This window comes from Cynocephalus volans, chromosome 3 (assembly GCF_027409185.1).
Source record: "Cynocephalus volans isolate mCynVol1 chromosome 3, mCynVol1.pri, whole genome shotgun sequence".
Taxonomy (NCBI): domain Eukaryota; kingdom Metazoa; phylum Chordata; class Mammalia; order Dermoptera; family Cynocephalidae; genus Cynocephalus; species Cynocephalus volans.
The window spans coordinates 26,540,113-26,554,146 of NC_084462.1; the positions used below are offsets into that span (position 1 = coordinate 26,540,113).

Here is a 14,034-nt window from a genome sequence, read left to right on the forward strand (position 1 = left end):
GCCCCCACAACCCAAACCAAACTCAGACCCGAGAGCATAGGGTCTTGCTTGTCCCAGTCTTTGCTGCATCCCTTGTGCCAGCACAGTACTTGGGACACAGTAGATGTCAGTTACATGACTGAGCAAATCCCAGTGACTGAACACAGTGTAGCTCTTCACACCTGAAAAGCTGCTTCTCTGGTGGAAGGAACTTAACTGTGGACACATGCAGCTGGTGGCGTTTGCTGGAGGCTGCCCAAGCGATGATCACATGTGGAGCAGCAGCACCTGTGGGGGATCCTGCCTGAGAGATCCAGATTCCCTGGGGATGCCCTCAGAGGTTCTGGTGCATCATGGTTCAGGTCCAAAATATGCATTAAACGGGTGTCCCAGGAGATTCTACTGCAGACCCGCCCCGCCCCCACCAATGCCTGAGAAACTGGTTTGACGCATGTTAATTACTGTTAGTATTTTAAATTTACTTGCTTGTTTTCAACATTTATCTTTTATGGGGAAAAAACAAAAATTATTCAACTGAGTAAGAGGAATGATGTTCTACTGACTTTGGAAATAGAAATATGACTCAGTCCAATCCCTAGGGCTACACAGCAGGAGAGCTGCGTGGAGACCATTTGCTTTGCAGTCATCATGGAAACTGGCACGTTTTCTCCTCCACTTTGGAAGTTAATTTATGTTTACTATTTGGCATACTTGACTGAAGTGAGCTACAATTACCATATATTAACATATATTTTGGTAAAGAGAACACTCTTAGAAATTAACCTAGAGCAAGTCCTATGGGGCCAATTTCAGTTTTCTTATTACATAGAATGTAGCAGATGTTTTTTGAGCACCAACTAAATCCAAAGGATTCCAAAGCCCAGTGCCAGGAACTGGGGATGACGGTGAGCAAGACACAAGTCTTGCCATCAAGCCCAGATCTGATGAGGAACAAGGTCTGATTGAGCGTAGTGCAGGGTGCTGTGTGGCGTGTGGCCCAGGCCTCCAGGAGCGAAGGATACTGAGCTGAATTCTCGGTGGCTCCATAATACAGGAGTGCCAGGAAGGTAAGCTGAGGAGGGAGAAGATGCCTTTCCAAGACCTCTAAACCATGGCACAGGGACCTTTGCGGGGCTGGGGTGGGACAGAGAGGCACAAGGGGGATCTTTCACTCATAGGTTGGAAGGTGGGAGGCTCTTGCAGTGTTGCAGACCAGAGGTGATAATGGCCTGAATTAGTATAGATGCAGGTGGGGATAGGGAAAAGGGGGATTCCAAAGACATTTAGGAGGGAGAATTCACAGAACTTGATGGGGAGCAGAGGGGCCCAGGATAACTCCAGGTGTATAGTGTCACCAACTGGGTAGATGATGAAACATTCCCTGAGACAGGCAACCCAGGAGGGGGAGCAGAGACGTGAGGGAAAAACGGCAAATTCAGCTGTGGGCCTGGTGAAATTGCAGGCCTTGGGACATGCACTGCAGAGATGTCTCCCAAGCTGGGAAGAGGGATCAAGGCTAGAGGTGAGACTTGGGAGTCGCCAGGCTGCATGTGGCGCCTGAAACAATGGGAGTGGGTGGGACTAGCCAGGTAGGAGTGTAGGGAAGAGAGGGGACCCAGGCAGGACCCTGAGAAGCAGGCATATCAAGGGGACAGACAGCAGGGGGGACAAACAGGTGGCGTCCGCAGAGCTAAGGAAGGAGATCGTTTCTTGACAGACGGAAGGGTCCCTGATGCCAGGCAAGGCTGGTAGCTGAAATGTCCTTTGGGCTTAGCAGCACCATGTCAGTGGCCTGTGGGGGGCTGAGGAGGGAATGAAGTGATGACAGCTGTGAAGCGAGGGAACATGGTGGCGGGAGGTTAAAGAAGGTGGGACAGTGGCAGGAGAGTGGGCGGAAGGCATCAGGTGAAGAGGAGAGAGGCTGAGAGGGAGGAAGGTGGGTCTCAGAGGGTAAGGTCAAGAAGAGGAGCATGAACAGAACTGACTCAATTTTATTGAACTTCTAAATTTAAAAGGTTTTTTTTCTTACTCTTGTAACTCGAACTGCATGGCTTGCAGCTGGACATTAGAATATGATTCTTGTTCACATGATTGCTAGAACATAATGACATATGCCCACACTGTACACAGAATAATTACAGAAGAAATTATTAACCCAGGTGGCCATTCTTTACTAGCTTACCAACTAGATTTTTTGAGGTTAGTAGGAACTGAATCTGTGATTTGACTTCATGGAGGATGGTCACCATGAATCAGCCCCCTACCACCTGTCCCCATAATACCCTTTGGCAAGTCTGGGAAAAGTGGGGATAGTCTTTGAGACATAAGTCCACCGTTTCCCCAGGCTGCCGGCTTTCTGATCAAAGGCTACCTTTCCTTACACCAACGCTTGTTTCTCAATGATTGGCTGCTGAGCAGTGAGCAAACGGACCTTTAGGGTTTCAGTAACAAAGTGAGTGAGAAAGAAAGGGTCAGAAAGTGGGGAATTTGAATTTAAGGTTTCACAGAGGAGCTGCTGTGGGTGATGACAAGAGCTAGGCCACAGGAGTGAATGGCCGCGGGCCAAGGGACTGGGCACACAGGCCACACCAACCGTGGGGCCATCCTCAATAGTAAGACCTGAGGTCGAGAGGAAAGCAAGGATCACAGTTCAACAAGTGAGGTTGAGCATTGATGAGCAGGACTAGAAGGTGGTATGTGCCTCAAAGAATTGGTCTTTTTCAGACATGGGGTAGCTGATGCCTTAGGAGAGGAAGAGACTTGCCAAGATCAACCAACTAAGGAAACAGCCCAAACTGCGGCTTGGACATCCTGGCTGGATGGCTGGCCCTTGTGCACTTGACCTGAACCTAACTCCCCTCTGTGTAACTCCCACTCAACTACCTGTGCACTTCAGGGAACCCTCCCACTATACTTTTCTGATTGTTAAATCTCCATTTAACAGAGTGCTGTCATGGGTCTGGCCAGTTAGCTCAGTTGGTTTGAGCATGATGTTGATAACACCAAGGCCAAGGGTTCAGATCCCCATACTGGCCAAAATAAAAAAAACATAGTTCCATCACCCTCCTTGGTCTTTTAGGGGGACGAAAGGCCATTTTCGGTATTTGGTTAGGAAACTGGCTCTGAAAAGCACTGGCGGTAATCATGACTTGCATTTTGCTTCTGTCGGGGCGAGCTGGATAAATGGCTGGGGTGGAGCATCACTACCTGGCATAGGAGGCTTTCTGAAGGATGAACAAAGTCGGGCTTCAAGGGTGAGAATTCAACAAGCCAATGACCCCCTTACTGAAAGAATTTTCATCTGTGATGCAACTGCTATCATTTACAGTGTTTTCTTCCTGTTTTCCAGTTCCTTTTACCAAGAGCTTGAGGTTTGAAAGCCACACCATAATTGCTTTTTGAGGACTTGGCTCTCTGAAATTCCAATGATGCCTTTCCTATAGCCATGTATGGGGATGGGAGGAGCAGTAATCAGATCCTGGGATTTTCATATGTCCTTTGTGAGGGCCTGACCTGCCTGTTAGGTCAGTAACAAGGTGGGAGAAAACTGGCTTAGTCTAAGTGTCCTCCTGGATTAAAAGGCATCATTCCAGCTCTTAGCAATGGCCTCTAAAATGTAACTGGAGGGGCTGGTCGACTGGTTCAGTTGGTGTTAAAGTTGCTGATAACACCAAGGTCCAGGATTCCATCCACTAAATAAACTAAAATGCAACTTGAAGTATAAATGGATTTAGCCTGGCATCTGTAACATCTCTTCCAATTGTCAGAAAACTTGGGACTGGTTGACATGAGTGGGATTTTTCTTTCGTTTGGATAAATGTGTCATGGTCCAATGCTGTTGTGACAGATGGAAAAATCCTATGTAGGGCACCCAGCAGCGTACCAGGCACGTAGGAAGGACTCCAAGGGGCTGTCTGGCACCGACAGGCTGATAGGGATCCATCTCGCCTCTCAGTGCACTTCCTGAAAAGAACGTTCCTGTTTGAGTATCTTGATGTCGTAAAACTACAGAGAGTACACCATGACGGGTGAGGTCCCCTGCAGTGACGAGTGGAAGGGGCTGGGGCACAGCAGAAACCCTCTTGTGCCGTCTGCGCATAGCTCTCCTCGCGCGTCCACGAGGGCCCGGGCGTGCCGCACCGGGGTCAGGTCCCCGCGGAACTCGCTGCTCCCGTGAGGGGACGGTGCGGTGTGAGCCACACCTGACCAGTTCTGTGCGCGCTCTGCGTGGTGCTATCGCACATCCAGGACACTCTCGGGCGTGGCCAGACGGAGCCTCCCCTTTCCCCCCTTTCCCCACGCTGCCCACCTCACGCCCGCCCGCCCAGTCCTCACTTCTCACCTCTCCACGCGGCCACTGATCGATGCCGGGCGTCCTGCGAGGCTCCCCCTGCGACCCCCGGGGCTCCCCTTCTGCGCCCAGACCCACACACCTCGGGCCGGGCGGGGATGACTCTGCCGGTCCTCGTTGGTCAGACCCAAGGTCGGAGAGATCCCAGCTCGGGGCTCTGTCGCCCCGGCCCGGCCAGATCCAACCGATGGAGCGCGGGAGGCTTCGCCGGCACTCCCAGTGCACCCGAGCCCGGGAGGAGAGATGCGCGCGGCTGGAGGTCTTCCCGCAGCGCCCCCCGCCCGAGCTAGCGGCCCCCGACGGTCCCAGGACCCCGAACTCTCCAAGAAGGGGCCACGAGCCCCGCCCCTCCCGGCCCCGCGGGTCACGTGAGCCGCGGCGCCCCCGCGGGCAGGTCACGTGACGCGGCGCGCCGTTGCCTTGGCATCGGCGGGGGCGGGGCGGGGCGCGGGGGGTACCGCGGGACGGGCGGAAGAAGGGAGGGGGCCTCGCTCGGCGCCCCGGCCGGGTCGCAGGGCAGCACGGCCACCCAGCCGCCGCCTGCCGCGAGCCCCGAGCCGGAGCCGGAGCCGGGTGGGGCGGGCAGCGCAGCTCCGGTGAGTGCTCAGCGGCGACCCACCTCCACCCTCCCTTGGCGGCGGGGGACCTGGCGGGGGCGAGGGGTGCGCGGGGGTCCTCGCCCAACTGGGGGGGCGGGAATTGGACCGGGGACACTCAGCAGGGGTTTCCTCTTGGGCTGACTTGGGATGAGGCGGAAAAAGAGAGGACGGTTGCGGGGATGGGGGGCGTCCAGGTGACCCCAGCCCTGCGGGATGCTGGGTGGGGTGCGACACCGAGAGGATTCGGAGGTCAGGGGCGCCGGCCAAGTCCGGGTCCTGCCGCGGGTGGTGCTTTCCTGGGGGAAGAGGCAGAGATGCGAGTGGATGCCTCTGGGAGGCCCCTGTGACAGACAGACACTCGTCATTCCCGTGCCCCAGATGTGTGGGGGCAAACTCCAGAACCTACCCCCTGGAAATATTTCAAACAGGTCTGCCAAAGAGAATCGCTAATCTTTAGAAAGAGGGTCACCAAACCCCACAAGGTCCAGCCAAGAGAGCATCCTTTGGAGCCTGTGCCACCTGACAGAAATGTCGAGCTCCATCTTAACCCACCCCTTCCCCTGCCTGAGTGGCGTGTGGGGACCAGCCTCTGTGTCCCCACCACCCGCCCAGACAGGCCTGGCACAAGGTAGGCCATTGGTGGCATAAAGGATGGATCTGAATCCCATCGGGCTTCTCAACCTTCAGGACCTGTCTCAAAACCCAGCTCTAAGCAGACAGACAGCCCTTCCTTGCCAACCCTGCCCACTCTGGGGACATCTCAGACTTGAGCTCAGCCCACACTCACCGATGGCCCCTGGGCTTCCCTCCTCTTCTCCCCACACATCCCTTAATCCCTTTGGAAGCTACTGGGCCTTCCCCCACTTCCCAGTCCTCCCAGTCTGCCAACAGTTTCACTGGTTGAACTGTGGTCCCAAACCAGACTGACCCAGCAGTGCACCTCACGAACTCCTTCCACGCCCCTACGGCCAGAGAAAGTCCAGCACAGTCATACTGCCTGGCCACACTGGCCCTGTACTGCCACCCCAGGCATGAGTGTCTTCCATCCGCAACCCCCTGCCCCCTACCCTCTGCCCCCAGCCAGCCATTCCACCATGTCCCCTGGAGGATGGGAGCCATCCCAAACATGTGCCTGGAGCTTGTTTTTCTGCCTCTAAGAACCCTTCCATGAAGGCAGCATCTTATCTTTCAGGGAGGGTCCCTCTCTGCCAAGGCTGCCTTCACTACCTGTGTCCCTGTCTCCTATCCTTGCCTCCTAGTGTTGCCTGCAGGGACCCTTCCCCTGCCTCATTGTGAGACAGCCAACCCTTCTCTGTTCCCTCCCATCCACTGCAGAGTTTAGCTCACTGCATGAGAGTCACTGCCTTGTCTGGCTCCACTACTGGGCAGTGAATTCCTTGAAGGTGGAGAGTCTCGTTCATCTTTGGTGGCTAAATACCAAATACAGTAAACGTCTGTGGGATGCAGGCGGGAGGACAGGCCCGCCCACACTCTGTATACTGTCTTCATCAGACCTGCAGCTCAATTCTCATATATGGGGGCAAGGTGTCACTTCCAAATTATGACATTTTCAGTTATGTGGAGCTAACCAATGGAGTGTTTAGTGAGCAGTATTTCTCTGAATTCTCCCCAAAGGAAGGGATGTTCCAGTGCTTGAATGCAGCACGGCTGGCTGCAGATGTGGGTGAGGAGATGTGACTGAGAGCCCAAGTTGGCATTCCTATAAAGACCTGGTAATTGGCATTCCCTGGCAGAAATAGCACAGAACTGTTCCCTGAGGATCCTGTTGGCCAGTAAGAGCTGTGCCCTGCAGCCTGGTTGTGAGCAAAGAGGAAGGCATGCTGAGAACCTTTCCCCACCTCTAGCACCCTTCTAATGATTGTTGAACCCTTCTAATGATTGCCATGGGTGGATTAAGTTTGGGGCATTTCCTCCGCTGCTGACCCTGGTAAACATCGCCTACCCCAGCCGTGATCCCTGGGACCTAGGAACACTGATCTGTTTGTAATAGCCTTCAGCAGGCTTTCCATGTGGCCTTTGTGGGCCTAAACGTAAAAGTTACCATCTGATGCCAAGAAAGCTGCAAGGTGCCTGTGCCCTTGAGGCACGCCCTGCAGATTAATTAGAGCTGGATCCTATGTGTCACACATGCTGGCCCCTTGGCTACATAAGACCACCAGTCTCCTATTTGGATTAGTGGAGATTCGGATTCGAATTCACAAATCTGGACAGATAGTCCTTCTGATGTTCAGTTCATTTCATTGTCAAACCAGATCTTACCAGGGATGACTCCAGGGGCCTCCAGTTTCTGTTTCTCCTTAAAATATGCTCACATCAGTTAGTGGATTTAGTTTTCCATTTTGCTAAAGGTTTCCATTGCAGCCTGGATGTGGCTTTACTTTAGTTGTATAAACCAAGTATTGTTTTAGGATGAACTGTACTGATTAAAATTTAAGTTGGATTTGAGAAACTAGTGGCTACTTGGAAATGTTTGTTCTGTGGATGGCACCTGGACATTTAGTGAAGTTTTGAGTGTTTGGGTTCGTCATCTTGTTCAAAGATCCTGTAGGTGGGACTATCTCCATTCTGAAGATGAGGGAGGGAGGTCAGAAAGGTCAGGTGTCCTGCTCAGAATCACATAGTAAAGTCCAGGTTTCCTAACTTTAGATCCTAGGCTCTTTCTAAATGCTACAGCTCTCTGTTCCTTAAAGATAGGTGCAAATCGGAGGATTCAATGGGTACTTTGGGTCAACCTTGGAATTCCATTCACCAAGAGCCACACCTCAGTGGAGTCTTTCTGAGCAGCAGGAGGCCCGATTCCAGCTTTGCTGAGAAACAACTTTGCTGGGAGGTGCCTGGGGATGCTCGCCTGACCCTTCTCTCCTGCAGGTGGTCCTCATGTTCTGGTTTGGGGACTGAGTCAGAGACCAGGGCCCCACATGGCTCCCTTTGACCCCATGGCTCCTGTATAGGGTGTCCACAGCAGGCCCTGAGGAAGGTTCAATGGGCTTGGAGTTGGGGCCACAGGAACCCGCTAGGATGCCTAAGCACGTCTCTCCCTGCCCCCAGCCTGGCTCCCACCATGAGCACTGAGCTCAACGTGCCTGTGGACTCCTCCACTTCTGCCTGCTCTGAGCCCTGCCACAAGGGCATGGATTACCGGGACTGGGTCCGCCGCAGCTATCTGGAACTGGTCACCTCCAACCACCACTCGGTGCAGGCCCTGTCCTGGAGGAAGCTCTATCTGAGCAGGGCCAAGCTGAAGGCCTCCAGCAGGACCTCAGCCCTCCTCTCAGGCTTCGCCATGGTGAGTGCAGGCATGGGGGGAGGGCCAAGCAAGGTCAAATGGGCTTTGCTAACTGAGATCCTGGGGTGCTTCAGGGAGCAAAGCACTCCCTCTACCTGCTGGCAGCCAGAATGGACCATTGGGGAATGTCTGCCCCTGTCCCAGCTCCTCCAAGAGGACTGCCGTGTCAACAGAGGAGTTGCTGGCCCTGAACCCCAGAGTCATCAGAAAGCCTGCTCTCTCCTGTGCACATAAAGTATGTGCTTGGCAAGGAGGTTAGTGGGGGTAATCAAAATATCTTTGGTGTACAGGCTTTCCTGGGGAAAGGTGCCCACATCTGCCCCATCTCGGACATTCCGCAAAAGTTTGGAAACCTGAGGGATTTGAGCAGGGACTTAGGGATTGATTGGGGTTTGCTGAGTTTAACCAAGTTGGGGACGCAGGCACTCCCTGAACGTGGGGCCTCCAGGATGCCGAAGCAGAGCTTCTGGCCTGGCTCCCAGCTTCCACTTTCCCTCTGAGTCATCCCCAAGGACAAGGGTCAGTCTTAGGCCAAAGCCCCCGCCCTGAAAAGGGGCTCATCTCCTTTGACTCCAGAGTCCCCAACCTGCATCCCAGAGGGTGAGGATGCCAGGACCCAGAGCGAGAACACAGAGAACACTCAAGTGCGCAGCGGCCTCTGTGTCATGTGCTCAAAGGTCCTGCTGGGCCGGAAGCGATGTCCTTCTTTATGTGAAAACAGTTGTTTTTCTATAGCCCAGAACTCAGTTGTCAAATTGGTAGCACAGTTTAGAATAAAAGGCTGTCAGAGGGAACCACTTTGGCCACAGGGGCCTGCTCACTCATGGGTATGAGCCAGCCTTGGAAAAATGAGAAATTCAGAGAGGACAAAACTTTGTACAGGGCGGGGCGGAGGTCACCTGACTTGGAGGGCAATAAATTTGTGTTTAGGTCTATAGTTTAAAGCAAAGTCTTTAAACTTCTTTTTAGGTGGTGCGTTTTATTTTTTTCACATAATTGCAAAAGTATATGATCATGTGGTACACAGCTTTGGCTCACAATCATTTTCTTCCCATGGTTTCCATCACATTACAAAGACAGAATATTTTCTCAAGCTTAATTTTAAGGAATATGTGTGAGAAGTTTAGATATCATTATTAAAACTGGAACTTGTTTTCTATACCACAGAAGAATTAATTACATTATCACATAAAATTTTTCTGGCTTGTGCTTTTTTTTTTTTTTTAACTTTGGAAAACTAAGAAGTATTACAGGACTTATTAATAAGTGAGATGGTTTCCTCTCTGTGTGGGGCCTGGATCTCGGAATCACTTCCTGCCTGCAGCTGTTTCTTAGACCCTGGCTTTCCAAACATTTGGTTTTCCAAACTTAGGACTAAGTTTCACCGTTTTTCAGCCAACAAAATGCTCCCCCAAGTTGAAGACTTCAAAGTCACCAATTGAAATGTGAAAACAAGGAGCTGGCCGGTTAGATCAGTTGTTTAGAGCATGATGTGATGACACCAAGGTCCAGGGTTTGATCCCTGTTACCAGCAGCCACCAAAAATATATATGTATAAAATAAAATTTGAAAACAAGCCCTGTGAATAAAGTTGTGAGACAGGGAATGTGAATTCTAGAGAAGAGGAGTGGTTTGAGACTTGGTGGCAGGCTTCAGGGTATGCAGTGGTGTTAGAATGAGGGCAGCGACCACTGAGAGGGTGGGAATCCAGTCCTCCTTGGATTCACCACCAGTATGGACTGTGGAGTGCGCTTGGCATTGCAGTCTCACTTTCTAGTCATAATTCGCGTCTTCCCCATGTGTGCATGTGTGGAGTAACCCGCCTGCACCAGCAGATGCTTCCTTGAGCGGTTTGGTGATACATTTCAGAAGCCACACAGTGCCCTTGTCCTCTCTTCTAGAAGTTCCCTGGCAAAGAGGCTGCCACAGCCTAACCAGCACTGGAGATTCAACCAGCACAGAGAGCACTGGGAGCTGGGAAGCAACTGAAACGTCTGGGGTGGAGCCAAGGCCAGGGCTGGGGGAAGCCGCCACGGCATGCCCACTTGATGAGTGTGCAACATTAAATCAGACCGTTATTTACACTGTGGAGCAGCTTGGGAAAAATGAGTGACAGATGCAGATCATCAGCAACTGTGGCTGAGTAAGGGCAGGGACAAGGAAAAATGAAAACAGGCACTTTGCTAAGTGGAGTCCCTCTTTAATCATGTATTCCCTAGTTAGAATTGTAGAGCTGTGCCCCTGTCCAACACCAAGCACTTATGCCAACCATAAGCTTATTTCTTCATGTTTCTCTCTCCCTGAACATGGAGAACCAGTGATCTGAGGCCCCTCATAAAGTAGCTGCATAAACACAGTGAAAATTGGCCTTTTGGCCTGTTCGCCTCTTGAAGCAAAACATAACCACTTTTTTGTAGGCCCTATTCCCTGCCTTTTGGTCATCTTGTTTCCTGTCTTGGAACCCTCTGTAGTTTGTAACATCCTTTTGTTGAGCCATATCCTTTGTGGTAACAAGAGCCTTCCCAGGGCCACAGGGGCACTAAGAAAAGAACAGCCCTCAATTCATGTCACATGGCTACTGTTTTTTTCTTTCTTTTTTTTTTAAAGATGACCAGTGAGGGGATCTTAACCCTTGACTTGGTGTTGTCAGCACCACGCTCACCAAAGTGAGCCAACCGGCCATCCCTATATAGGATCCGAACCCGTGGCCTTGGTGTTCTCAGCACCGCACTCTCCCGAGTGGGCCACGGGCCAGCCCCTATGGCTACTGGTTTTTTTGGATACTTTTCACAGTAATCCCAGCCGTAATAGCTGTTGAATTGCGGTTCAGCTCTTGTCCACTAGGACTGCCATATCTTCTTCTACCTACTAGATGTTCCATCACCACTGAAGATGAGGTGAGGGGATGAGGTTCTCACTCTAAGAGGCAGTAGTTGCTAAAGGAAGTTGTGAAATCTTCTTTCTTACAGATTTTTTAAAACAGGGATGGCTCAGATCTAGGAGACAAACACATCAGGTGGAAAAACTTCTTTTGCTTCTCCCTTTCTCCCTTCCGGCCCCCTTCCTTAACTGGTCAGGTTTCTTAACTTTGGTGCCTGGCAGAAGGTCCTTGGTGAGCCCTAGAGTTCTTGCTGGGCGTGGACTAAATAAACCCTCCATGGGGTGGTCCACAGTGCTGGGGTGGGGTGTGGGACAGGGAGGGTGCTCCTGGTGATGGACTGGCTCTGACTGTGAGGGAAGTGAGGGAGGGGCCTGGTGCCCATTTGTAGTGTGAAACCCCCGTAGAGCATGTGGTGAGCAGGGCCAGAATGGCGGCAGACATCTCCTACCGCAGAGATAAGCTGGGGCTTCTGGTTCCCTCCATGGGTCTGTTCTTTCATTTAAAATTAATTCTGTGTTCATCAAAGCACAATAAATACATGGATGTAATTAAAAAATTAAGTACTGCTAAAATGCTATGACAACCCCAGCAGCCCCCTGTTCCCCACCCGCTAGGGGCAGCCACTTGGGTCTCTCAGCCTCCACGTTTCTAAATACCATGTGCAGGCTGCCCTTCCTCGATGGATCCATTTTAGACATTACCCGCTCAGACTGCATTGAAGATTTGGCTCCCTCGGCCCGGCCTGGCCTGGCCTTCCGACAGTTTCCCTCCTCATGGGTCTTCATTTATCTCAACATTCCTGGGCTTTAGAGACGCCGGCTTTTCCCTCTGGCGTTTGGTCTGAGCTGAGAGGTGCACCCTGGGTTCTGGATGAGGCTGTCTGGGTGTGCAGCTCTGAGTCTGGGGACCATCAGGAGCCTCTGTCTTTACCTTGTGAAAGGTTAGTTTTTATTTTTTGAAAAACATTTTCATTGTTTTGCAGCTAAACCACACCTCAGCCCAAGTCTGGTGTCAACAGCAAAGCCACATGCCACCAGACCAGGGAAGAGTGGCCTCTGTCCTGGGTTGTAGTTGGGTACCACGGCTTCTGTGTCTGGCAAGGTGCCCAGAGGGTGAGCCCCCGCTCCCAGGGCTTCATTACTCTCTTCTGTACTTTTCAGATTTTTCCTCAGTGAGATCTTTAGCTAATCAGAAAAAAGGAAATTGTGAAATATTTAAACAGTGAAGAGGGTGCCTTCTGGTTTTGTGAGGGCCAAAACATGGTGAGTCCCGACAACAGACAAGTCCATGGGTGGCTGAGGCCCCCCTCCTGGCCCACCCCTGCCCTGCCCTGCTCTGCTTCCCAGGTGGCCCTGGTGGGGGTGCAGCCCTGCCCACCTGGCCCTGCCCCACCTCCTCTGCCTCGCAGGTGGCCATGGTGGAGGTGCAGCTGGAGACGCAGTACCAGTACCCGCGGCCTCTGCTTATCGCCTTCAGCGCCTGCACCACGGTGCTGGTGGCCGTGCACCTGTTTGCACTGCTCATCAGCACGTGCATCCTGCCCAACGTGGAGGCCGTGAGCAACATCCACAACCTCAACTCCATCAGCGAGTCGCCGCATGAGCGCATGCACCCCTACATTGAGCTGGCCTGGGGCTTCTCCACTGTGCTCGGCATCCTGCTCTTCCTGGCTGAGGTGGTGCTGCTCTGCTGGATCAAGTTCCTCCCTGTGGACGCCAGGCACCAGCCCGGCTCCCTGCCTGGCCCTGGTGGTCACACGGGCTGGCAGGCGGCCCTGGTGTCCACCATCATCATGGTGCCCGTGGGCCTCATCTTCGTGGTCTTCACCATCCACTTCTACCGCTCACTGGTGCGCCACAAAACCGAGCGCCACAACCGCGAGATCGAGGAGCTGCACAAGCTCAAGGTGCAGCTGGACGGGCACGAGCGCAGCCTGCAGGTGGTGTGACGGCCGGCAGGGCTCCTGGGCTGGGTGGGGCCCTGCAGCCAAGCAAGAGCTTCCTGTCTGTGCTAGGGGATTTCAGAAATGCAGGTGGTTAACCAGGCTGCTAGACACTGCCAGATAGTTCAAGACCAAAGTCTTAATCCTGTCTTAATGCTGTAATAACCTGGATAATTTTCCATCAGAAAATGGAACTCTTCAAACAAGAGACTGTTGCTAAGAGTTTAAGGGGAAAGAAAGGCTGATTCCTTGGCCTTGAGAACTTCCTGGGTCAGGGACAAGGTGTAGAGGCTTGAGGGGGATCTGCCCATTGGCACTGCCAGGAAGGGCTCCAAGCAGCACCCAGTGGTCAATGGCAAGCTCACAGACTTGGACATGCATGGCCAGCAGGGTAGGGAGCTGGCAGGGGCAAAGCCGTGAGTTCGTAGAAGGGATTGCCCTGGAAGACCTGAGGTGGGCTCATGGCTGCTGGGTAACATGGTTTGATGGTGATTGGACAGGACCATGGCAACTGATGGGGTGCAGGATTACAGCCAGGCTTGGTGCTTCCCTCCCCACCCTGGAGGAGTTGGTGGCCTGGCTTGTGGGGGAAGGCAGGCGCCTGGGCACACATCGGCTCAGCAGGTGTGGTGTGCTGCAGCCGGCGTCAGGCGTCAGCGTTGCCAGGCCCTGGGGGAGATTCCCAAGTGTGGGAGGCCAGCCTGGGTCAAAGAGGCGTGTCAGTGGGCATCCGTGCGAGACACCCACCTGAGGAGGCCATTAATTGAGTGGTGCACTAGGTTTAGGTTTTTTCCCAGCCAGCCTGGAGCCTTGGCCACACTGACTCAGTGTGGCCACCAGGGTGGGGACAGGGCCCTCAGGCAGAGGCCTCCACCTGTTGGCCATAGATGGCCTCTGAGCCTGAGTCAGCCATTCCTCAGAGCTTGCCCAATTCCCTGCTGCCCATGGCCTCAAGTGGTGAGAGGGAACAGCCTG

The 14,034-nt window shown here is 52.9% G+C and overlaps 1 protein-coding gene across 1 annotated transcript; it reads left to right on the forward strand.

Moving 5' to 3' along the window:
* Nucleotides 1–8,011: 8,011 nt before the first annotated feature.
* ORAI2 (ORAI calcium release-activated calcium modulator 2) lies at nucleotides 8,012–13,065 on the forward strand. The gene is made up of 2 exons (XM_063092093.1): nucleotides 8,012–8,236; nucleotides 12,526–13,065. Exons 1-2 carry the CDS (start codon nucleotides 8,012–8,014, stop codon nucleotides 13,063–13,065), a joined length of 765 nt encoding a protein of 254 aa, XP_062948163.1.
* Nucleotides 13,066–14,034: the final 969 nt, after the last annotated feature.

Coding starts and splice junctions, on each gene's coding strand:
- ORAI2 (XM_063092093.1), top strand. CDS start 8,012: ATGAGCACTGAGCTCAACGTGCCTGTGGACTCCTCCACTTCTGCCTGC. Junction 8,237..12,525: donor TCCTCTCAGGCTTCGCCATG/GTGAGTGCAGGC, acceptor TCTGCCTCGCAG/GTGGCCATGGTGGAGGTGCA.